This window comes from Zootoca vivipara, chromosome Z1 (assembly GCF_965207765.1).
Source record: "Zootoca vivipara chromosome Z1, rZooViv2.hap1.1, whole genome shotgun sequence".
NCBI lineage: Eukaryota > Metazoa > Chordata > Lepidosauria > Squamata > Lacertidae > Zootoca > Zootoca vivipara.
In genome coordinates this window covers 71,337,649-71,360,919 of record NC_142583.1, presented here as the reverse complement: position 1 = coordinate 71,360,919, position 23,271 = coordinate 71,337,649, and the positions used below count along the sequence as shown (strand labels likewise).

At 47.9% G+C, this 23,271-nt stretch overlaps 1 protein-coding gene across 1 annotated transcript in view; it reads right to left on the bottom strand.

Annotated features, from left to right (window-relative positions):
* FBXO41 (F-box protein 41) overlaps nt 1-22,222 on the bottom strand; it is a 47,544-nt gene extending 25,322 nt beyond the window's left edge. The window contains exons 1-7 of the mRNA XM_035101179.3: nt 21,477-22,222; nt 8,448-8,658; nt 6,714-6,793; nt 5,630-5,988; nt 4,618-4,853; nt 4,067-4,182; nt 580-732 (exon numbers count right to left, since the gene is read on the bottom strand). Coding sequence (XP_034957070.2) covers nt 580-732; nt 4,067-4,182; nt 4,618-4,853; nt 5,630-5,988; nt 6,714-6,793; nt 8,448-8,658; nt 21,477-22,222 — 1,901 coding nt within the window. The remainder of the gene's footprint in view (nt 1-579; nt 733-4,066; nt 4,183-4,617; nt 4,854-5,629; nt 5,989-6,713; nt 6,794-8,447; nt 8,659-21,476) is intronic.
* Nucleotides 22,223-23,271: the final 1,049 nt, after the last annotated feature.

Here is a 23,271-nt window from a genome sequence, read left to right as displayed (position 1 = left end):
ACTTTTGCACACCCCCCCCAAAAAACCTCCAAAACTTTGATCAGTAGCTCCCCCCAAAAAGCTCAACAACTCTGGGCACTTTGAGATAAATAAGGGGTTTTTGGTTTGGTTTGGTTAAATAATTAGTTTTTCGTTTATTAAATACAGTTATATATTACAATTATACATGTTTGTTATTTAAACTATAAATATCGTGAAATTATGGTTTTTTCCTCGAAGTGACACACTGAATTATGCTCGGGTTTTTTTGGCGAATTTTGACACACCAAGCTCAAAAGGTTGCCCATCACTGGCCTAGGTCCCAGTTTTGCCAACAGAAAACAAGATTAGGTTCTTCTTATTTATTTTATCAGATTCGTTGCCTTTCTTTCTGTTTCTCCCCCTCCTCATTTCATCCCCACAACAGGCCTGTGAGGTAGGCTAGGCTGAGAGGCAGCGATTGGCCCAAGGTCACACCGGAGAGCTTCATCCCTGGCCGAGCTGGGACTTGAACCCTGCTCTCTCCCAGTCGGCACTCTAACCACTGCACCACACTGCCACATTTCTGAATTGGTTGAAAACCGCATTGGGTCCGCCTACCGGTAGGTGACGGCTTGGAGTGCTCGACAGTAGCAGCTGGCCAGCCAGAGGGAGCGATCTGTCAAGATGTTGGGGCAGTGCGAAATCCGGAGAATCAAGAGGTTGCTTCCGGTGGCCTTCAACAGCGACTCCAGGCCAGCTTCGAGGCAGCCCCTGCAAAGGAAAGGTCCAGATCATCAGAATTCTATTTTTTAAAAAATAATAATTTTTATTGGTTCTTACAAATAAACACAACAATTTAAACACAACAAATACAAAAATAACAAGAAAAAATAACATTACAAAAATAACAATATAAACACAAAGGACAGAAGGAAGGACAGATCATGAAGCTCAGGCTCCAATACTTTGGCCACCTCATGAGAAGAGAAGAATCCTTGGAAAAGACCCTGATGTTGGGAAAGATTGAGGGCACTAGGAGAAGGGGACGACAGAGGACAAGATGGTTGGACAGTGTTCTCGAAGCTACGAACATGAGTTTGACCAAATTGCGGGAGGCAGTGCAAGACAGGAGTGCCTGGCGTGCTCTGGTCCATGGGGTCACGAAGAGTCGGACACGACTAAACGACTAAACAACAACAAACAACAACAACAAATAAACACAACAATTTAAACACAACAAATACAAAAATAACCAGAAAAAATAACATTACAAAAATAACAATAAAAACACAAAAATCAAAATACCATAATCCTTTTCCATTAACATTGTAAAGGGGGACTTCCTCGAGTTCCCCCTGTCTGCGGTTCATTTCTCATTCATCTTTAGCAATTTCCAATTCATTATTTAAAACTCCTTCCAATTTCAAATCTCTCATACATCAATTTATTAACATAATTCTGAAACCCGCAGTTTCTGTGAACTTCTAAATCTAATCTCAATATACAAATTTAGCATATTTTTTAAAATAAACTTTAAAATACTCCATCATTTTCATTTGCCAATCATCCACTGTTGGTAGTTCTTGAGTCTTCTAGATCTTAGCTAATAGTACTCTTGCCGCCGTTGTAGCATACAGAAAGAAATTTACGTCTTTCTTGGGAATCTCTTTTCCAACTATACCCAGTAGAAAGGATTCTGGTTTCTTATTAAATGTGCTTTTCAACACTCTCTTTAATTCATTATAAATCTTCTCCCAGAAATCCCTTACTAGTGGGCAAGTCCACCACATATGATAAAAAGATCCATTCTCTTTCTTACATTTCCAACATTTGTTATCATGATTATGACAGATCTTAGCTAATTTATCTGGTGTAAGATACCATCTATACATCATCTTCATTATATTTTCTCTTAAAAGATTACACGCAGTAAATTTCAAATTCTGTTTCCATAATCTTTCCCAATCTTCCATCAAAATATTATGTCCCACATCCTTTGCCCACAATATCATAACATTCGTTGTTTGTTCATCTTTCGTATGCCACTCAAGCAGTAACTTATACATTCTGGAAAGTATTTTTGTTTTTGGTTCTAACAATTCTGTTTCCAACTTTGACTTCTCTGATTGAAAGCCAATTTTCCTATCCAATTTAAATACTTCATTGATCTGATAATATTGGAGCCCGATCATCAGAATTCTAGAGTTGGAAGGGGCCATGAGGGTCATCTAGCCCAACCCCCTGCAATGTCGCCCAACGTGGGGCTCGAACCCACAACTCTGAGATTAAGAGTCTCGTGCTCTACCCTTGAGTTGTTCCAAATGGCGAAGGGCAAGAAGGCAGTCGAGGCAGATCTTTGCAGCACAAAACACAGGGCAGTTTTATACGTCTTTAACTGCCACGGCTTCCTTCAGAGAATCGCTGGGTGAAACTAGACCTTGCCAGCTCCTGGCCTGAACTACAGTTCCCAGATTTCCCTGGAGCAGGGGAAGGATGGCTCTTCTCACCAGCTACTCACTTAATAATGCACTAACTTTATTTATTCGGAGATCCCTTTATCCAAAGATCCCAGGGCGGCGTCCAACATTAAGAACATAATTTATTTATTGAAGTCCCTACTAGAGAAGATTGGCAAATTAAGTTGATGGAATATGTGGAAATGGCTAAATTAACTGGGAAACTTAGAAATCAAGACGACAACAAATATATTTAAGAAAATGGGAAATGTTTATTGCATATATACAAGAGCAATGTAAGGAAGTCAATACATTAGCAGGAATTTTTTTTAAAAAAAAAACCCTTGTAATGTTATGGATAATGCTTGGGAGCGGCCGCCGGGACCACATAACACCAGTCCTGAGAGATCTACATTGGCTCCCAGTACGTTTCCTAGCACAATTCAAAGTGTTGGTGCTGACCTTGAAAGCCCTAAACGGCCTAGGCCCAGTAGACCTGAAGGAGCATCTCCACCCCCATCATTCTGCCCAGACACTGAGGTCCAGCGCCGAGGGCCTTCTGGTGGTTCCCTCATTGTGAGAAGTGAGGTTATAGGGAACCAGACAGAGGGCCTTCTCGGTAGTGGCACCCGCCCTGTGGAACGCCCTCCCAGCAGATGTCAAGGAAATAAACTAATGTACCTGACTTTTAGAAGACATCTGAAGGCAGCCCTGTTTAGGGAAGTTTTTAATATTTAATGCTGTATTGTTTTAATACTCGATTTTTGGTTGTTTTTGTGACCGCGTGGAACCCAGTTCAGCTACTGATCGATGGATTGTGTGACTGCAGTACAGTGGTACATCGGTTTATGAACACAATTGGTTCCGGAAGTCTGTTCATAAACTGAAGCGAACTTTCCCATTGAAACCGACAATTCGTAAAGCGAGGTGTTCATAAACCGAGGTTCCACTGTACCGCCCTATACCCGGAGGTATTTATTATGGTGCTGGAGGAGACTCTGAGTCTTGAGAGTCCCATGGACTGCAAGAAGATCAAACCTATCCATTCTGAAGGAAATCAGCCCTGAGTGCTCACTGGAAGGACAGATCCTGAAGCTGAGGCTCCAGTACTTTGGCCACCTCATGAGAAGAGAAGACTCCCTGGAAAAGACCCTGATTTTGGGAAAGATTGAGGACACTAGGAGAAGGGGACGACAGAGGACGAGATGGTTGGACAGTGTTCTCGAAGCTACGAACATGAGTCTGACCAAACTGCGGGAGGCAGTGCAAGACAGGAGTGCCTGGCGTGCTCTGGTCCATGGGGTCACAAAGAGTCGGACACGACTAAACAACAACATACCCGGAGGTCTCAGGGCGGTTCACAATATATAAAATCAAAATAAGAACAATAACCCAATAACACTCCAGAGCATGAAGAAACCACCTTGCTCCATCTTCCATGCAACAGCCCTTCAGATATTTGAAGATGGCTCTCATATCTCCTCTCAGTCTCCTCCTCTTTTCCAGGCTAAACATACCCAGTTCCCTTGACCATTCCCTGACCATCAGGCTTGGTTTCCAGACCCTTGAACATATTGGTTGCCCACCTCTGCACACACCTTCCGGCTTGTCAATCTCCTTGACCGGCTTGCCAGGAGGGTCTGACTCACCGTGTGCTTTTCATGTAGTCCTCCTTGGTCTCCTTCTTCCCCCTCTGCCGGGGCTTGAGATTCTGGAGGGTGAGGGAGTGTGTTTGGGTGCACCACTGTGACAGCATGACCAGGAACTGTGGAAGGACAAGGGACATTAAATGCCAAGCAAGCGCCACTCACCCGCACCCTGCCAGGCCCTGACATTCTGCTTATCTCCCATTTGGATTCAGGCGTAACTTCAAAACCCTTGGGAGACCACTGTAAGCAGATGAAAACACCAGCAGGATTTTAACAACACTTGTAATGTAACTAATATGATGGACAAGATGGAAAGATACAAAATATGGATTATGTAATAATACGCAGTTGAAAATGTTGACAATAGGACCCATGGAGAGGAAGGAGGGAATTCAGAAAAATCTCTCTATATGGATATGTATTTGGTATTGTTACAACTTTTTACTTGTAAAATCAAATAAAAATTATTTTAACACACACACACACACACACACACACACACACACACACACACGCCAGTAAGCCACAGCAATCTCAAGACTTTGGCTCACCTTAGACGACACCCTGGCGTTCTCCAGCAGCACCCGGGTCCACACGGCAGGGTGCCGTGCCACAAACTTCCAGTCCTTGCAGACCTCAGCTGCCCTCAGCAGCGTCTTGGTGTCGAGGTACGTGAAAATGCAGAAGAGAGCGGCTCGCATCTTGAGGATCTCGGGGCTGATGACCTCGTTTGAGCGAGCTGGGCTGCCTCTCTCCGGCCGGACTGCCTTCCCTCCTTCAGACCTGGCTGTGACATAAGAGATCCACAAAGTTCTTAGGGCGTGTCATTTTGTTTTCATTTTCCATTTCCTTCAACTTTTTAATTGGTAGGTACAGTGGTACCTCGGTTTTCGAACGTAATCCGTTCCGGAAGACCATTCAACTTCCGAAATGTTAGAAAGCCAGGCGGCCTGCCAATTCAATTGAGGAAATCGTAAAAAACAACAGATACACGCAGTGGAAGCCATTCAACTTCCAAGGCGCGTTCAAAAATGGAAGCATTTACTTCCGGGTTTTCGGCATTCGAAAGCCGAAATGTCCGGCAACAGAGACGTCCGGAAACCAAGGTACCACTGTATATTACGATACACAAGGCGGTTTGCGGCAACAACATATACAACAATCTGATCCAATACAGGAAGTCTTATCAAACATAACTTTAAAATGAATGACTTATATCAAATAAAGCAATAGTCAACAATCTATTAGAATATAATATTACACAATGAAATTATCTCTCAAAAACATCAGCAAGTCTTAAGGAGTGAGACTTAATTTTTGCAAGTTTCTTCAGCGAGGGGTCTTAAAAATACATTTCTGGGCGTCAGGAATTCAACTCTGCTCTCTCGAGACAGATGTACGCCAACAGCAGCAGAATTTCTAGGCCCACGGACTTCGCTTTTGGGGGTTCCCAATGACCGCTGTTGCTCTGACCGAAATGAAGCTGCCTTAAATGTTGCAATAAACATGTTTTATGGAAGAAAAACCCAACGCGCCCTGCTCTCCGCAGGAGAGGAGACTCACCTTGCAGCCTCGAGCTGTTTCTGGACCTGGAGAAATTCTCTTGCTGAGCCTCTGCCGGGGGCTCGGTCTCCCACATCTCAGCCTCCGACTCGGTGGTCCTGGAGCCCACGTCAGAGATGTCTCCTTCCTCGCCCTCGGTGCTGTTGCGGTAAGGACGGCGGTGCCAGTTCTGGATGGCCTGCCTGCGGAGACCCGAAGCCCTCACTCCACCAGGCCTGTCAAAAGCACTGTCCGAACCTCGGTTCTGTCCGCCCTGGTAGGACTGCCCGTCGGCGTTCTCGTCCCCCTGGTACAGCTCGGGGCTGTCGCTGTCGTAGCAGCCAGAGCTCTGGGAGACGGCTTTGGCACGGCTAGAGGCTCTGGAAGCACAGAAGGGAAGCGCTAGCAGGAAGGGGTACCCAAAGGCCATCCAGACCAGACCTTTGGCTGTCCCATTCCTGTTCCGGGCCAGTTGACGGGTATGTAATACCTATTTTGTATTTGTAAGAACTATACTTTGGAACTCCCTGCCTATTGATATCAGGCAAGCAGCATCATGTCACTTTTCCTGGCACCTGATAAAACCACTCCTGTTTAGACATGGCTACCCAGACGATTTGTAAGTTGATGCGAGTTTTCATCCATTTTTAGCCTGTTTTTATTTTCACTTAAATTATTTTTTCTCTGTAATTTTATTGTTTTACCATTTTTGAGAATGGTTTTTTTGTTTTCCCAGTCAAGCAGTGTTTCAGGGGTCTGCAAACATTTTCAGCAGGGGGCCGGCCCACTGTCCCTCAGACCTTGTGGGGGGCCGGACTATATTTTGGGGAAAAAATGAATGAATTCCTATGCCCCACAAATAACCCAGAGATGCATTTTAAATAAAAGGACACATTCTACTCATGTAAAAACACCAGGCAGGCCCCACAAATAACCCAGAGATGCATTTTAAATAAAAGAACACATTCTACTCATGTAAAAACATGCTGATTCCTGGACCATCCGAGGGCCGGATGTAGAAGGCAATTGGGCCGCATCCGGCCCCCGGGCCTTAGTTTGGGGACCCCTGGTTTAAATTTTATGAAACAAACAAACAATTCCTCACCCGGTGCTGGAAGATGATCTTTGGTTGGAAACCGCATATGAACTGTGTGCTGTTGCTCCGGGAACCGAGTGCCTGTCTCTCTGCGGAGACAAGAAACTGGGGATCAGAAGACTCCTTCACCCCCCCCCCCAATGGAGGAGATGACAGTGTGCTTGAGCAGAACCACACACGCCTTTTGCACCCCCCACATGAGCATCACAGAAGAGACCCTGGCGATACATGATTCCTGCCTCTCAATCAGGGATCGGCAAGGCTTACCGGGCATGGGCTGGATCACTCCCACGCAGATCCTCCGTGGGCCGGGCCGGCACAGCGCAATGCCGGAAATCGCTTCTGCGCATGCCTAGACGCTGAAAATCGTGCCTGTGTAGAAGCAATTTCCGGCATCTAGGCATGCGCAGAAGTGATTTCCAGAGCCGCGGAAGAGAGTCCCTGCTCTGTGCTGCGCCGGTTTAGCGCAGTGCGTGGGGACTTGCCGAGCGGGCGATTCGCTTTGGTTCGGGGGCAGCTCATGGGCCGGTTAGGCGACCCTCAAGGGCCGCTTCTGGCCCATGGGCCTTAGGTTGCCGACGTCTGCTCTAAATGCTTGCAAAACAGCAGTGGGGGTGCTTTGGAGAGGATTGTTTTAATACCATTTTATCACATTTGTGTGTCCCCCCCCCCAAAATTAAAACAATATATATCCAGGATGAGACTACCTTCAATATCATGCTGGATCTCTGTGAAATAAATCCCCAAGAACCATCCATGGCTGATACCGGGGCCCGCCCTATTATTGTGATCATAATTTGCTTTAAACTGTTTTTAACTCTGCCTTTTATTATTGTTGTGGCCTGCCCAAGGAATTTAGGGTAGAGGGCAGGCAATAGATTGAATTATAAAGTGAATGAATCACATGCTTTGGAACAGCAGCACCACCACCTTTTAAACCATAGAATCGTGGAATTGCAGAGTTGGTAGGGCCCCCCAAGGGTCATCTAGTCCAACCCCCTGCAATGCAGGAAATTTATTTATTTATGTATTTCATGTACTGCCCTATACCCGGAGGTCTCAGGGTGGTTCACAGAATAAAATCAAGATATAAAACCACAAAATACATAATGAAAATAAAAACAACAACCCAATAGCCCCCCATCCCCCCAAAACCACATTTTAAAAGGGCATAGGATATAAATCAGAACAGCCAAAGGCCTGGTTTAAAAAAAACACACGTTTTTTTGCCTGGCGCCTAAAGGTGTATAATGAAGGCGCCAGGCAAACTTCCCTGGGGAGAGCATTCCACAGATGGGGAGCCACTGCAGAAAAGGCCCTGTTCTCGTGTTGCAGACCTCTCGAGGAGGAGACACACGAAGGAGAGCCCCGGAAGATGATCTCAGGGTCTGGGTAGGTTTGTATGGGAAGAGGCGGTCCTTGAAGTATTAAATATAATTTAAGGGTGGGGAACCTCAGGTGCAGGGGCCAAATGTGGCTCGCAAGGCTCTCTACCTGCCCCTGGCATACCCCACCCACGCCCAGTCAATCCCCTATTGGCTCTGCTTCCCTGCCCCTTCCAGAGCCATTTGCTAGGCAGAATTGCCCCCTTGCTAAGGGGCGGCTCAGTGGGACAGCACCGGCCTCGTACGTCAAGGTGTCCCAGGTTCAACCCCCAGGATCTCACTGAGCTGGAGGGACCGCTGTGTCTGACTCAGTATAGAGCAGTTTCCTATACGCTTAGAACAGGCGTCGCTCGGGTACCGGTCTTCCTGTGCTTTTGGATCCAGACACGCTGCACCTCCCTAGGCTACAGTTGGGGGTCGTCCCGCAGCTGCTACTGATGATCTGCAGCTGCTTCTCGGCTCGGTCGGCCCGATCCAGGAGCTCCTCGATGAACTGCTGGAGGCGGACTTTAGCGTTGGCCTCGCGGGCCGCCGTCTCCTTCAGGAACTGGTCGATCTGGATAACTTCCCTGCGGGGAGGAAGGTGAGAGACAGGAAAACTGTAACAGCTGGCTGGAAGAGTTAAAGGACCTTCGCTGGACAGTCGTTTATAATACAGTACACAGAAAGACGCAAAGGAACACGTAGCTTTTAGAAAGCAAACTTGAACCAAACTCTCCCGGTATGCCCCGCAGAGGACATTAAGGTCCACAAATAATAACATACTGGAGATCCCGAGTCACAAGGTGGTTAGGCCGGCCACGACCAGGACCAGGGCCTTCTCAGTACTGGCCCCGACCTGGTGGAACGCTCTGTCTCAGGAGACTAGGGCCCTGCGGGATTTGTCATCTTTCCTAGGGCTTGCAAGACAGAGCTGTTCCGCTTGGCCTTTGGACTGACGCAGTCTGACCCCGGGGTTACCCTCCCCTAAGGTTTTATCTTATAATGGTTTTATCTTACTTGAAGATTTTTAATTTTAAAATTGAATTTTAACATTGTATTAATCTGCATTTTAATTGAATTGTTTCTTTTATACTTGCGTTGATATTTTTGCTGTTAGCCGCCCTGAGCCCGGTCTTGACTGGGAAGGGCGGGGTATAAATAAAATTATTATTATTATTATTATTATTATTATTATTATTGGTTAGGATTCCTTTAATCTCTCTCTCTCTCTCTCTCTCTCTCTCTCTCTCTCTCTCTCTCTCTCTCTCTCTCTCTCTCTCTCTCTCCCTCTCTCATCTATCTATCTATCTATCTATCTATCTATCTATCTATCTATCTATCTATCTATCTATCTATCTATCATCTATCATCTTCATCTATCTATCTCCTTTATTGGCATACAGTGGTGTCTCTAGTTGCGGACACGCTCCATTCCGGCGTGCCGTTCGCAGCCCCAAAAGTCCGCAACCAGAGTGGGGCTCCTGCACAAGCGTGGAACGTGACAGAGCGCTTCTGCGCATGCGCGAAGTGTGCAGAATGCTTCTGCGCACGTGTGGCGAAACCCAGAAGTGGTATACACTTCCGGGTTTGCCATGTTCGCGAGCCAGAAAGACGCAACATGAACCTAACGCAGCACAAGGTATGACTGTACAGGAGAAGCTGTAGCAAGAGAAATGGGACGGAACATCCTGGTATATGGTTTGTGTATCTGATGGACTGTAAACAGCGGCATCCTACGCTGCAAAACTTTGTTGCAGTTGTTCAACATGCAGTTCGTTTCCGAGCACAGTTAAAAGTGTTGGTGCTGACCTTTCAAGCCCTAAACGGCTTTGGCCCGGAATACCTGAAGGAGCGTCTCCAGCCCCATCGTTCAGCCCGGACACGGAGGTCCAGCTCCGAGGGCCTTCTGGCGGTTCCCTCACTGAGAGAAGTGAGGTTACAGGGAACCAGGCAGAGGACCTTCTCGGTAGTGGCACCTGCCCTGTGGAACGCCCTCCCACCAGATGTCAAGGAAATAAACAACTACTTGACTTTTAGAAGACATCTGAAGGCAACCCTGTTTAGGGAAGTTTTTAATGTTTGAAGTTTTATTGTGTTTTAAAAATGGCAGCTGCCCGGAGTGCTGGGGAAACCCAGCCAGATAGGTGGGGTATGTATGTATGTACCGTATGTAAAGGTAAAGGGACCCCTGACCATTAGGTCCAGTTGTGACTGACTCTGGGGTTGCTGCACTCATCTTGCTTTACTGGCCGAGGGAACTTCCGGGTACAGCTTCCGGGTCATGTGGCCAGCGTAACTAAGCCGCTTCTGGCGAACCAGAGCAGCGCATGGAAACGCCGTTTACCTTCCTGCCGGAGCAGTACCCATTTATCTACTTGCACTTTGACGTGCTTTCGAACTGCTAGGTTGGCAGGAGCTGGGACCGAGCAATGGGAGCTCACTTCGTCACGGGGATTCGAACCGCCGACCTTCTGATTGGCAAGCCCAAGAGGCTCTGTGGTTTAACCCACAGCGCCACCCGCGTATGTATGTATGTATGTATGTATGTATGCATGTATAAATAAAAGCTGCTACATAATTGGTACAGTATGTATGCATATTTTGAATTCAATTTCTCTCCAACCTCTCTCTCCTTTGGACAGCATCAGCGAGGCCGAGAGGGTGGTCTTGCCGTCTGGACAACCCAGGACCTCCAGGCAGGGCCATCGTAAGCATGCCCTGGCGCCGTGGGGCGACGGATCCCTCCGGCGCCCCCCGCCCCATTTTCCAGTGCGGCGGGCGGCAGGCGCCGCGTGCAGCTGCACTGCGCCACCCAGCCTGCCGTAGGGTTGCGACGCCCCTGCGCGCAGCGGAGCAAGGCATGCGCGCCTCTGGAGAGCGGCCTGAAGCCGCTGAACAGCGGAGGCGTGCCTGGGGCAGCCTCAGCCGCGCCTCTCAGCGGGCACAGCGGCGCCCCTGGTGGCCTGGCGCCCGTGCCACCAGGGGCGGGCCTAGAGCCGGCCCTGCCTCCAGGCTTGCACCCCAGGGGTGGTCACTTCGGTGCTGCTATTGCAGCAAAAACAATGCAGGAGGCAGCAGTTACAAGTTATCGGTCTCTGCAGCCCCAGCGGACGCTGTGATTCTCCAGCCGTTTGACTTCACCCTTGGAGGCGCACTCCATTGTCTTTCGGAACAGATTGATGCCAACAAGTATTTCTTTATTCTATTTCTATCCCACCTTTCATTCCATGGGGAGCAAGGTGGCATACATGGTCTCTCTCTCCCGCCCCCCCCCCCGGTTTATCATTGAATCCTTACAACAACCCTGTGAGGTAGGTTAGGCTGAGAGGCAGCGACTGGCCTGAAGTCAAACCCAGTGAGCTTCATGGCCGAGCGGGGCTTCAAACTCTGGTCTCCCTGGTCCTAGCCTGATACTCTCATTAATATTATTTATTTATTTATTGAATTTATACACCGCCCTATAGCTGGAAGTCTTAGGGCGGTTCACAGAAAAGAATCACAGTATATCAAATAAAAATAAAAGCAATCACCCAATTATACCCGCTCAAAAAGAGCCACATTTTAAAAGGGTGTGGAATGTTGATTAAGTCAACCAAGGTAAAGGTAAAGGGACCCCTGACCATTAGGTCCAGTCGTGACCGACTCTGGGGTTGCGCGCTCATCTCACATTATTGGCCGAGGGAGCCGGCGTATAGCTTCCAGGTCATGTGGCCAGCATGACAAAGCCGCTTCTGGCAAACCAGAGCAGCACATGGAAACACCGTTTACCATCCCGCTGTAGCGGTACCTATTTATCTACTTGCACTTTGACGTGCTTTCAAACTGCTAGGTTGGCAGGAGCTGGGACCAAGCAACAGGAGCTCACCCCGTCACAGGGATTCGAACCGCCGACCTTCTGATCAGCAAGCCCTAGGCTCAGTGGTTTAACCACAGCGCCACCTGGGTCCCTAAGTCAACCAAAGGCCTGGCTAAAAAGGAACGTTTCTGCTGGGCCCTAAAGGTGTATAATGAAGGGAGCCAGGCAAACTTCCCTGGGGAGAGAGCATTCCATAGACAGGGAGCCACTGCAGAGAAGGCCTCGTTCTCCTGTTGCAACCCTCCGGACCTCTTGAGCAGGACGCACACGAAGAAGGGCCTCAGAAGATGATCTCAGGGTCTGGGTAGGTTCATTTGGAAAGAGGCGGTCCTTGAGGTATTGCGGTCCTGAGCCTTTTAAGGCTCTATAGGTCCAAACTAGCACTTTGAATTGGGCCCGGAAACAAATTGGTAGCCAGTGCAGTCGGACCAGGATCAGTGTAATATACTCAGACTGCACCAGCTGAAGTTTCCAAGTTTCCAAGTTTCCTCCCTCCCTCCCTCCCTCCCTCCCTCCCTCCCTTCCTTCCTTTCTCCAACACACAGAACAGACCAGCCTCCCTAGGGCATCCCAGCAGTTGCCAGGCCTGCAGGGGGTTCTGAAAAGGTCAGGGGATCTTTGGCACCGAATGTGGGTCAGCTAGAGCCAGGGGGTCACTGAGAAACCAGGGCGCAGAGAGGAGATGGCAGGGCCGGTATTATCGCTCGCATTCACACAGGGAGCATTTAGAGATCTTCCCAAACCGAGAGGCGTTTTCATTCCTTCCTGCACAATTGGTTGGGTTAGTAAACCTTTTGAGCAAAATGTATGCCCGTGCCTTGCAACCACTGAAAATAACAAACAGGACTAAGCAGGGTCCATTGATTTATGTAGGTCTAAACTTAGTTGACGACCAACCATTTCAAAGCTATTTCTATATAAATTACCCTAAACCAAGTCACATTTATAACTACTGATAAGTTATCTTCCTGTGTATTAACATCCAGTTCTTATCTTAGTTACTACCATATGGGTAGTAACGACAACAATTCCATTATTATTATTATTATTATTATTATTATTATTACTCCACCCACCTGACTGGGTTGCCCCAGCCACTCTGGGTGGCTTCCAGCAGATATAAAAATATACTAAAACATTAAAACATAAAACATTTTTTAAAAAAACCCTTCACTATATAGGGCTGCTTTCAGATGCCTCTGGGGTCAGATAACTCCATACTCTCCAACATTTCTCCGATGAAAATAGAGATGCCGCAAGGAAAAAACGGGGCATTCCAGGATCAAATTAGAAACTGGGTCATCTTCTGTAAATTTGTGACTGTCCCTGGAAAATAGGGGCACTTGGAGGGCCTGAGTTCACCATCCTGAAAGCTGGGGAGGGTGTTCTTCACAAGTTTTGCAGGTGGCACAAAAGATAGCAGGAAATGCAAACCTTGTAGAGGACAGCATATGAGGCAAGATGGTTGCGGGATCTCGCTCTCCAAAGAAGGCCTCACTGTGATGATCTTACAGATATATGCATATTCCAGGACATAATAATAATAATAATAATAATAATAATAATAATAATAATGTTTATTTACACCCTGCCCATCTGGCTGGGTTTCCCCAGCCACTCGGGATGGCTCCCAACAGAATATTAAAAGCACAATAAAACATCAAACATTAAAAACTTCCCTAAACAGGGCTGCCTTCAGATGTCTTCTAAAAGTCAGGTAGTTGTTTGTTTCCTTGACATCTGATGGGAGGGCGGGCGCCACCACCGAGAAGGCCCTCTGCCTGGTTCCCTGTAACCTCACTTCTCACAGTGAGGGAACCACCAGAAGGTCTTCGGAGCTGGACCTCCGTGTCCGGGCTGAACGATGGGGTTGGAGACACTCCTTCAGGTATTCTGGGCCAAGGCCGTTGAGGGCTTTAATTGTGCTCGGAAACATACTGGGAAACAGCAATAATTTCCCCATCACTTTCTCACAGAGGCCAACCAGATGCCTGTGGGAAGCCAGCAAGGAGGAGCCAAGCAATACTGGCATTCAGAAAAATCACTGCCTCCAACTGCAGGGGCAAAGCATAGGCTTCATCATGGCTGGTAGCCATTGATAGCCCTCTGCTCCTCCAGGTATTTTTTCAGTCCTCCTTTAAAGCCGTCCAAGTTGGTGGCCATCATAGCCTCCTGTGGCAGAGAGTTCCACAGTTTCACTCTGCGTTGCACGAAGAAACACTTCACATGGCTGCCTTTTTGACAATAAGAGCTGTTTAACCATGGAATGGTCTCCCTCAGGAGGTGGCGGACTCCCCTTCCTTGGAGGTTTCTAAGGAGATTTTGAATAGCCATCTGTCATGGATGCTTTAGCTGAGATTCCTGCATTGCAGGGGGCTGGACTAGATGACACATGGGGTCCCTTCTAACTCTACAATTCTACGATTCTACGATCTGGGAAGCCCGCAAGCCGGACCCGAGCCCAAGAGCCCTCTCTCCTCCTGCGGTTTCCAGCAATGGCTATTCTGAGACATTCTGCCTGCAAGAGTGGAGGGAGAACATGGCCATTTGGGGCCAATTGCCATTCACAGCCTTATCCTCTGCCCTCGCAGAAAAAGAACACATCATAAAACACAGTGGAAATAAAGAAAGCCGCGTTTTGCCACAAGCTGCCTCGATTTTGTTGCTCGTGGCTTGGAAGAAGATGCCAAGAGACACAACATTGTTGCGAGACTTTAGGTAAATCCCTACCAGAGAAGAATGGAAAACCAAGCTGATGAACTATGCCGAAATGGCAAAGATGACTGGGAAACTCAGGGACCAAGAGGACAAAAACTTTACAAAAGAATGGGGGAAATTTAGAAGTTACTTAAGAGACCACTGCAAGCAGATGGAAACATTGCCAGGATTTTGATTTCACTTGTAGTGTAACAATTATCAGGGAAAATATGGATTGATATAACAGTTAGAGTTTGGAAGAAGATGCAGTTTTAAATGTTCCAAATAGGAGTTCTGGGAGGGGGTGCGGGGGAAGTCCTGAGATTCAGAGGAATCTCTGTATTTGAATTTTTTTTAATAAAAAAAATATACAGTATTGTAAAATCAAATAAAAATGATTTCAAAAAAAGAAAAAAGACTTTAGATAAATCCCATCGACCCCTCCGCCATGGGTCAGAATTCTTTTTCTACAGCCAACCACCTGCCACTAAATAAGCATGGGCTAACTTTGGGTCGTCGTCCGTCCACCCACCCCACCCCCGTTTCGTTGGCTAAATGGCAATATGGATTTTGCCATAGACACAATTATGTAACTCTTGCGCTCCAGTGACTGTGGTGGGAGGACTTGCTTATCTAAGCATGACTCGCTATCTGGCATCAATCGCATCCATGGGGAGGTTGGGAAGAAAGGGGATCTAATCTGTTCTGATCGCAGCAAAACGGCGCATGGAATCCAACTTGAAAAATTAATTTAAGCCTCTGGGGGTGCGCATGCTGTTGCTTGGAGGAAATATTGGCTGATAGACCACAAAGGAAGAGATCCGGAATGGGGGAATGGTAAAGTTAGGGAGGGGCTGGGAAATGTCTGGTCTTATTTAATGCCTGCTTTCAAAGAAGGCAGAAAAAGGCACAAATGTCAGGGTGTTTACACTCACAGACATGAAGACAAAGGAAGATTGCAGAAGGAATTGTTCAGAGGATTTTTGTGTGTGTGTGTGTGTCTTTTGCACACATCTGAGAATGACTTCACCCTTTGCAGATCGAAAGAAAAACGAGTTTTGCAATGCCAATCACACACACACACACAAAGAGAAGAAAGTCTGAAAAAGCAAACAGGGCCAGAATGAATATCTGAGTAGTAATCTCAAACTGGAAATATCGGAGAAAATTCAGAGCGAGGTGCAATAATCCCATCTAAGAGAATGTGGAATGACTGTTTGTTTTGGCTGATTCCCAAGAGAGGAGCAATACTCAGAGCGCATTGGGATCATTACACTTCAGTCCATATTTTCTTAGATGGGATTATTGCCTCTGATTCTCCATTTCCTCAGATATCTTTCTATTTAAGGTCATGCAAATATTAATTCCACCCCCCCCCCCCGTGTGCCTTCCCACATTATCTGCTTTCTTCGTGAAGCAGCCTATTTCTGAGAGAGCGGCCACCTGAAAGGATTTCCCCAGGAAAAGCTGGTTGCCTTCTGGACTCTGATGCAGGTGTACTGCAGGCGCTAGCTGAAAAGAATGAGCAGTCTTTTGCTGGGCAGGGAAAGCGGAAGAGAGTTTCGTGCAGGCTGTAATGGATTAGCCCCAGGATGGAAGATTTATTACACCCTGGATTAGAAAGAGTTAATCCACCTCCAGTTTAACTGACAGCGCATCTTTAGGAGGCAGGATGGTGTCCGGTTTAAAAGGGAGGGAATAACCATTTTTGGCAGTTGGAAAAGGGGGAGTGTGGTGACGAAGAGGGAAGAAGAAGGTTGTGGGGGCAGGATAGTGGTGGTTTAGGTTAGGCTTAGGATAACTTGAAGTCAAAGTCGGACAGAGTTAAGGTATAACTGTAACTAAGCTTGTAAACTTATGCATCGTTAAGAAAAGGAAAACCTATGTTCTCAAGAAAATAAAATTCATCTTCTTTTTGTGCCAAAGAGTATCGTCTTGGTTATTCCAGCAGTGTATTAAAACTCACCGAGGTGGAGACTCAGAAAAGGGCAAAACTTACCTAAGGAAAAGGGGATAGTTTGTGTCCTAGAGTCACACAGGAAGGGCAGTGCCACAGGTTTGCCAGGGTGATATGGCAGACTGATACAGTGGGGATCTGAGTTGAGGGAGTCCCTGTTCTGTAGGCAAGAGGTTGTTCATTCAAATAGCCCTGAGTGTTTGTGAGATCAGGCCACGAAAGCAGGAATTAGACTCTCTTTACTGAGAAGCCCAGAATTGAGGGGTTTATTTTAAGGCGTAAGGAATTGAGTGGGGATTGCTTTACCCCTGTACCCTTTCGTCTCATAATCTATTGGCAGCGTCGGCGAGGGGGTTCGTCGCACAGGCTTTGTGATGCTAAGATATTTCTCTCCGAAGACTATGAATCTGGCCCCATCCTGTATTCTGACACCACGGGAAAATGGCAATATGATTCAATATTCTGCTTTGATTTAAAGTAGGTTTGTAGATTTTTTTTACAAACTGTTTTAGCTGTTGGAGACCTTTCCCTCCCCCAACAATCAAGCAGTGTATAAATTTTATGAAATAAGTAAAATGAAGAAATCAAAATCAAAATCCCTCATTTAGCCTCTGGGCCAGCCAGTGCCGGATTTACGTATAAGCTAAACAAGCTATAGTTTAGTTCCCCAATCTCTTGGGGCCCCAAAAAAAATTCTAAGGAAAACAACAACCTGGATTTACATTTCCAAAATATAAGATAAAAAACAAGTAGAATAAAACCCACATACAGCAACTGTTTTGTGTTGTGTAGGCTCCTATGATGTAAGTCATGGGCCCCGCCTGCTAGCCTGCTCCTTCAAATATCTCTGGTTTGCTCATTGCTATATCAATTACTTTGATAAAATACATATTTTGTTATGTGCAAATGGCTTTAGATACCTATTAGGTCCATAAATTACCATATAGCATCTATTCAACTCAAAAAACAGTGGCAATTTGTTGTTGACAAAGGACAGCTGGACATATACAGGGCCCCATTACCTTCAGTAGCTTAGGGCCTCATCAAAGCTCAATCCAGCCCTGGTGACTGCTTTAAACTTTTCTTAAAAAGCAAAACTGCTGCCTGTCACCACTCAACTAACCATTGCCCAGGGATGGAGGACTAACTGGGCTTTCCCCCTTGATACCTGGTTTAAGAAGGTCTTGTTTCTCGTGATATCTAGAAAACTCACTCATCCTATACAAGTAAACAAAGCAAACAAGATGAATTTCAACAAGGAGAAATGTAAAGTACTACACTTGGGCAAATAAAAAATAAAAAATGAAAGGCACAAATACAGGATGGGTGACACCTGGCTTGAGAGCAGTACATGTGAAAAGGATCTAGGAGACATGAGTCAACAGTGTGACGCAGCAGCTCAAAAAGACAATGCAATTCTGGGCTGCATCAATAGGAGTATAGCATCTAGATCAAGGGAAGTAATAGTACCACTGTATTCTGCTCTGGTCAGACCTCACCTGGAGTATTGTGTCCAGTTCTGGGCACCACAGTTCAAGAAGGATACTGACAAGCTGGATCATGTCCAGAGGAGAGCAACCAAAATGGTAAAAGGCCTGGAAACGATGCCTTATGAGGAACGACTTAGGGAGCTTGGTATGTTTAGCCTGGAGAAGAGAAGGTTAAGGGGTGATATGATAGCCATGTTCAAATGTATAAAAGGATGTCATATAGAGGAGGGAGAGAGATTGTTTTCTGCTGCTCCAGAGAAGCGGACACGGAGCAATGGATTCAAACTACAAGAAAGAAGATTCCACCTAAACATTAGGAAGAACTTCCTGACAGTAAGAGCTGTTCGACAGTGGAATTTGCTGCTAAGAAGTGTGGTGGAGTCTCCTTCTTTGGAGGTCTTTAAGCAGAGGCTTGACAGGCATATGTCAGGAATGCTTTAATGGTGTTTCCTGCTTGGCAGGGGGTTGGACTAGATGGCCCTTGTGGTCTCTTCCAACTCTATGATTCTATGATTCTATGTAGTGAGTGGAGCCAATCCTATAGACTGTGAGGCTACATGGCGGTCATTCATGACTTATGTCAAAAGACAAATTTGTGGATGGCAATTTTCTGCAAAGTATGGTTTTTAGCTGGAACTGATTGTATTGCAGGACTCAGGGGTGTAGGAAGATAGGGGCAGTGGGGGCGGGCCGGCCCGAGCGGCGGGCTCCAAGGGGCGCCATCGCGGGTGCCCACCCCGCCCCCAAAACACGTGCCCCGCCCCCAGAACGAATGTCACGCCCCTCCGGGAGGTGTGTCACGGCCCTGGAACATGTGCCCCGCCCCTCTGGGAGGCATGCCCCACCCCCGGAATGCACGCCCCACCCCCAGAACGGACGCCAGCCCCGCCCCCGCCCCCGCCCCCCGGTGCCGGAGCATGAAGCTCCGCCACTGCCAGGACTTATTATTGACCTCTTTCTGTTACATCATTATTTATTTATTTTATTTATTTCATAAAATGTATACTCCACTTGACTGTAAAAAAAAAGAGGAGCCCTCAAAGCGGATTACAAAAAATATATAAAAACTATGAAAAAATTACAACTATACGAAAAGTCAACATACTAAAACAAATTAACTTTCTAAGCATCTGGGTAGGATTGTCAAAACAAGAATGGTTTTAGCAGGTGATGAAAAGGGGGGTAAAAATGAGGGCTTGTCAACCTCGAGGCTATAAATATTTGTGGGAAAGGCTTTGGGAGTAAACCCCGAGCAAGAAATCTGTGCCCACTGCCTTGAGGGACGTCTTCAGGAGAAAAAAAAGGCTAAGCCCTCCATAAATCTGGAGCGGAGTCCCTAAGGCAGTTGGATGGTGCCTTGTATGCCTCCCTCCAACGACTCCTGCAGCCAAGCTGGAACCAAACATCTTGCTCTGCTTTCGTTTGGACCCCATCAGCATGGCCGAGAGAGGGGTCTTGCCATCTGGGCAGCCCAGGACCCCCAGAGACCATAGCTGTCAAGTTCTCCCTTTTTTAAAGGGAAATTCCCTTATGCTGAATAGGCTTCCTCGCGAGAAAAGGGAAAACTTGGCAGCTATGCCAGAGACACGCCCTGGAGAAGTCATTTTGGTTCTGCAAATGCAGCTGAAAAGAATCCAGTGAAGACACCAGCTTGATATCAACAGCCAGGGAGTTCCAAAGTGCCTTAGCTACCACGCTAAGTGACTAGTTTCTTACAAATGTGGGACAGGTATTACGTGGCATTTCGCCAGTTGAAGGTGAAACTCGTAGGTAAACTCGCCCCAACTTATTAAGTACTTGATATACTAATACTAACACCTTGAACTTGACCCGGTAGCAGATTGGCAACCAAGGCAGATCTCTCAGCACCAGCCATGAACTTATTGACTGACTAGCTGCGTGATTTATCTCTCTCTGCAAAAACCCATTTCTCTGCTCTGCATAATTTTCTAAGTTGCGGACCACAGGATGCCAAACAGGCAATCCATTGGTTCATATCTGTGTCTCTCAAATATTTGTATTGCTTGATGTAAAAATTTTTTATTAAAAAAACCTCCCTCTGCTTGACTGATTCTAATATTGATTGTGTATTACTCTTCTATTGAACAGGTTTTCCTTCCATAAGCATGCTTTTATGCTACACAGATTAATTTTGAAAAGTGGTGTCAAACGTTACATTTCTGCCTTGCAGCATCCTTTAACACAGGGGTGGCTAACCCTTTATATTGGCTCGAGGCTCTACATTCAGAGAGAGCCTAGGAAGCAGGATTATACCATTAGTCCATGCTTCTTCTGTTTCCTTTGAGTAGTCCAACAACATCTGGAGGGCATATCACCTGGGCTGGGAAAGGCTGGAAGGGACAATCTTGGGCTGACTGGACAAATATGGTGCAAAGCAACTTCTGCTATTACTCTGTGTCCACACACCCCCTCCCTCCCTCCCTCCCTCCCTCCCTCCCTCCCTCCTTCCCTCCCTCCCTCCCTCCTTACTCCCTCCCTCCCTCCCTCCCTCCCTCCCTCCTTCCTTCCTTCCTTCCTTCCTTCCTTCCTTCCTTCCTTCCTTCCTTCCTTCCTTCCTTCCTTCCTTCCTTCTGTTGGGAGAGAGCCAGCAGTAAATTACACCATGCCAGTTGGAGTTAACTCTTTTTTTACCTAGTACCCTCAGGATCTACACACGAGTGTCAGGATAATGAGCGCAGCAACTCATCTTCAGAAAGTCTTGCACCCATTAGTCAGTTGCTGAGACTGAAGGTCCTCACCTCCCCACAGCCATCTAAGTCTCCTCTGCTCCAGGGTTTTCCCCAAGCAATCTGAGACTGTGCCTGTGCGCAGCCAATCTCTCCTCTGCCCTTTCCAGTGTTTCCATGCCTCTTCTGGTTCTGGGAGACCGGTGTGGGGTGGGGAGAGGATCTGGACAAAGCAGGAGGGGGAAATACCTGCAACTCTTCATCAGCCTGACTCATTTCTGCTTCTTGACCTGTCTCCTCCTCCTCTCCTGCTTCAGCTTCTACCTCTGATTCCAGACTTCTCTCTGCCACAGACTCTCCCCGCTCACTAAGCCCTGTTACCTCTTCAGCTTCTGACACCTCCTCTTCCCAGTCCTCTCCCTCTGACCACTCACTGTCATCCCACCACCTTTCCCCAGGCTTTGAGCCTTCTTCCCTCGGTGGTCTCCCAACTCTTTCTTTCCACCACTATTCTGCATTCAACCAGTCCATGACTCCTCCCTCCCTTCCTGTGTTTATACCTCTCTGCCTTCCTCAATGCTACTTCCATTTTTCTCTGCCACTATTGGCAAAATCAGAAGACGGTGTGAAGGAAGACGGATCAGACCCGTGGGCCTCAGGTTCACACCTCCCCCCCGCTTTAGCAGACCCCCCCGACCCCACAGAAACCATGACTCACTGTTGTTTGCGGCTCAGCTCCTGCTCCTTCTGCACCAGGTCTTGCTTGAGGGACGCCAGCATCTCCACGCTGACGTCCACCTGGCGGGACAGCTCCACGGCCCTCTCCTCCAGCTCCTGCTTCTCCCGGCTGAGCCGGATGCTCTCCTGCTTGGCCTTCTCCAGCTCTGAGCTCTTGCGGTCCAGCTCCACCTGGAGCCGGCCGACTTGGGAGGCGATCTTCTGCTCCACTTCCTCGGTCAGCTTCTCCAGCCGCTTGTCCACCTCCAGCTTCTCAAAGGCCCGGATCTTGAGGCGGGTCAGTCCTTCCTCGTAGGCCGCGTCGACGGCAGCCACTGCGGCGGCCGCAGCGGCGGGAGGCGTGGTGGCCGAGGTCATAGCCTTGCGGGTGAAGATCTCGGTCAGGGGGATCTCGATCTCGTGGACGTAGCGAGACGCGATGGGCGAGGACGACGGGTCCAGCTCCTCGGTGGTGGCAGTGGCGATGAGGTCGCAGGTGAAGCGCTGCTCCTTGCCCTGGAAGGAGGTGCTCTCAAAGATGTCCCGGCGGGCGGTGGGCGTCAGGAGGGTGGTGTCGGACGCCAGGGGGAAAACGGTGGCATCGCAGATGCTGTTGGTTTTGGAGAGGACATAGAGGGTCTCGTAGGTGTGGTTGTACTCCAGGTGAGCCCGCAAGGAGGACAGGCTCCGGAATCGCTTGTGTTCCCCGCAACGCGGACAGCGGTAAGGCAGGTCCAGCGAGGCCATCCCTCAGCCCGAGCCACGCTCCTGGCCACGCAGCCCTCCTCCGCAGGAATCCAGCTGCCTGGCCCCTGTCATGGTGCAGGCATGCAGGCAGCAGGAGGAGCGGGGCAGGAGTAGCAGTAGGGAAGGGGGCGTGGTGGGGCGGTGGGCCAGTTCCACAAGGTCATTGCTGGTTAGGGGCAGGCTGGCAAAGGTGTGGAGGGCGAGAATCCCAGTGGGTGACCCAGAGAGGCCGCAGGAGGTCTGGTCAGCATCGGGCACAGCGGGCAGCACTGGAAGAGAGAAGAAAGTCAGCATTTCCTGGGAATCAGGGTCCTTATTCCCCTGACTCTCCTGAGACTACCCTCTCCCCACCCGCCTGTGAATCTATGGTTCTCAGGGAATGGTCTGAAGACGAGGACTGGGGAATCCATTCTATAGCAGACCAGTTTCTCTCCAATGGAGAGCTGGAGGGAGAAGAGTCGCACTCCCCCTTGTCCACAGCATGTTCAGAAGGAGAGAGAGATGCTGAACAGCTTAAGGAGGAGTTACCCAGTTATGAGATAATAACAACAGAACCAGATGGGAGGGAGCAGCTAGTTGAGAGCATGGGGGACCCCCCTCTCCTCTTGGACCCGGTGCTCTGAACATATCAGAGAGCAAAGGATTCCTACATAGGGAGGGAGGAACTTCCCATTGGTGCCGAAAAAGGTTGTGGAAGCCAGAAGGAGGATTTAGAGTAGCCAACGGCCCTCCGTGTGGAGAGCTGTGTATTTGTGCTCACAACATGATGCTGTAATAAAAGGACTAGAAATCTATCAACCTCTTGTTAATTCTTATCTGTCTGTTACCGAAGGGAGGGGAGGACTCTCCATGCCTGACAATGGTGGATCCTCGGAAGATCAGGGGAGTCTGCTAGATGAGGCCCGTGGTAGGGTTGCCATGCCATACGTCTGGAATTTCCCAGACATAGCCAGGATTTGACCATCAGATACAGTGCCCGGGCAGAAATTGCTGAAATGTCTGGAAAAATCTGGGTGTATGGCAACCCATGTTGGAAGTGCAGATTTTGG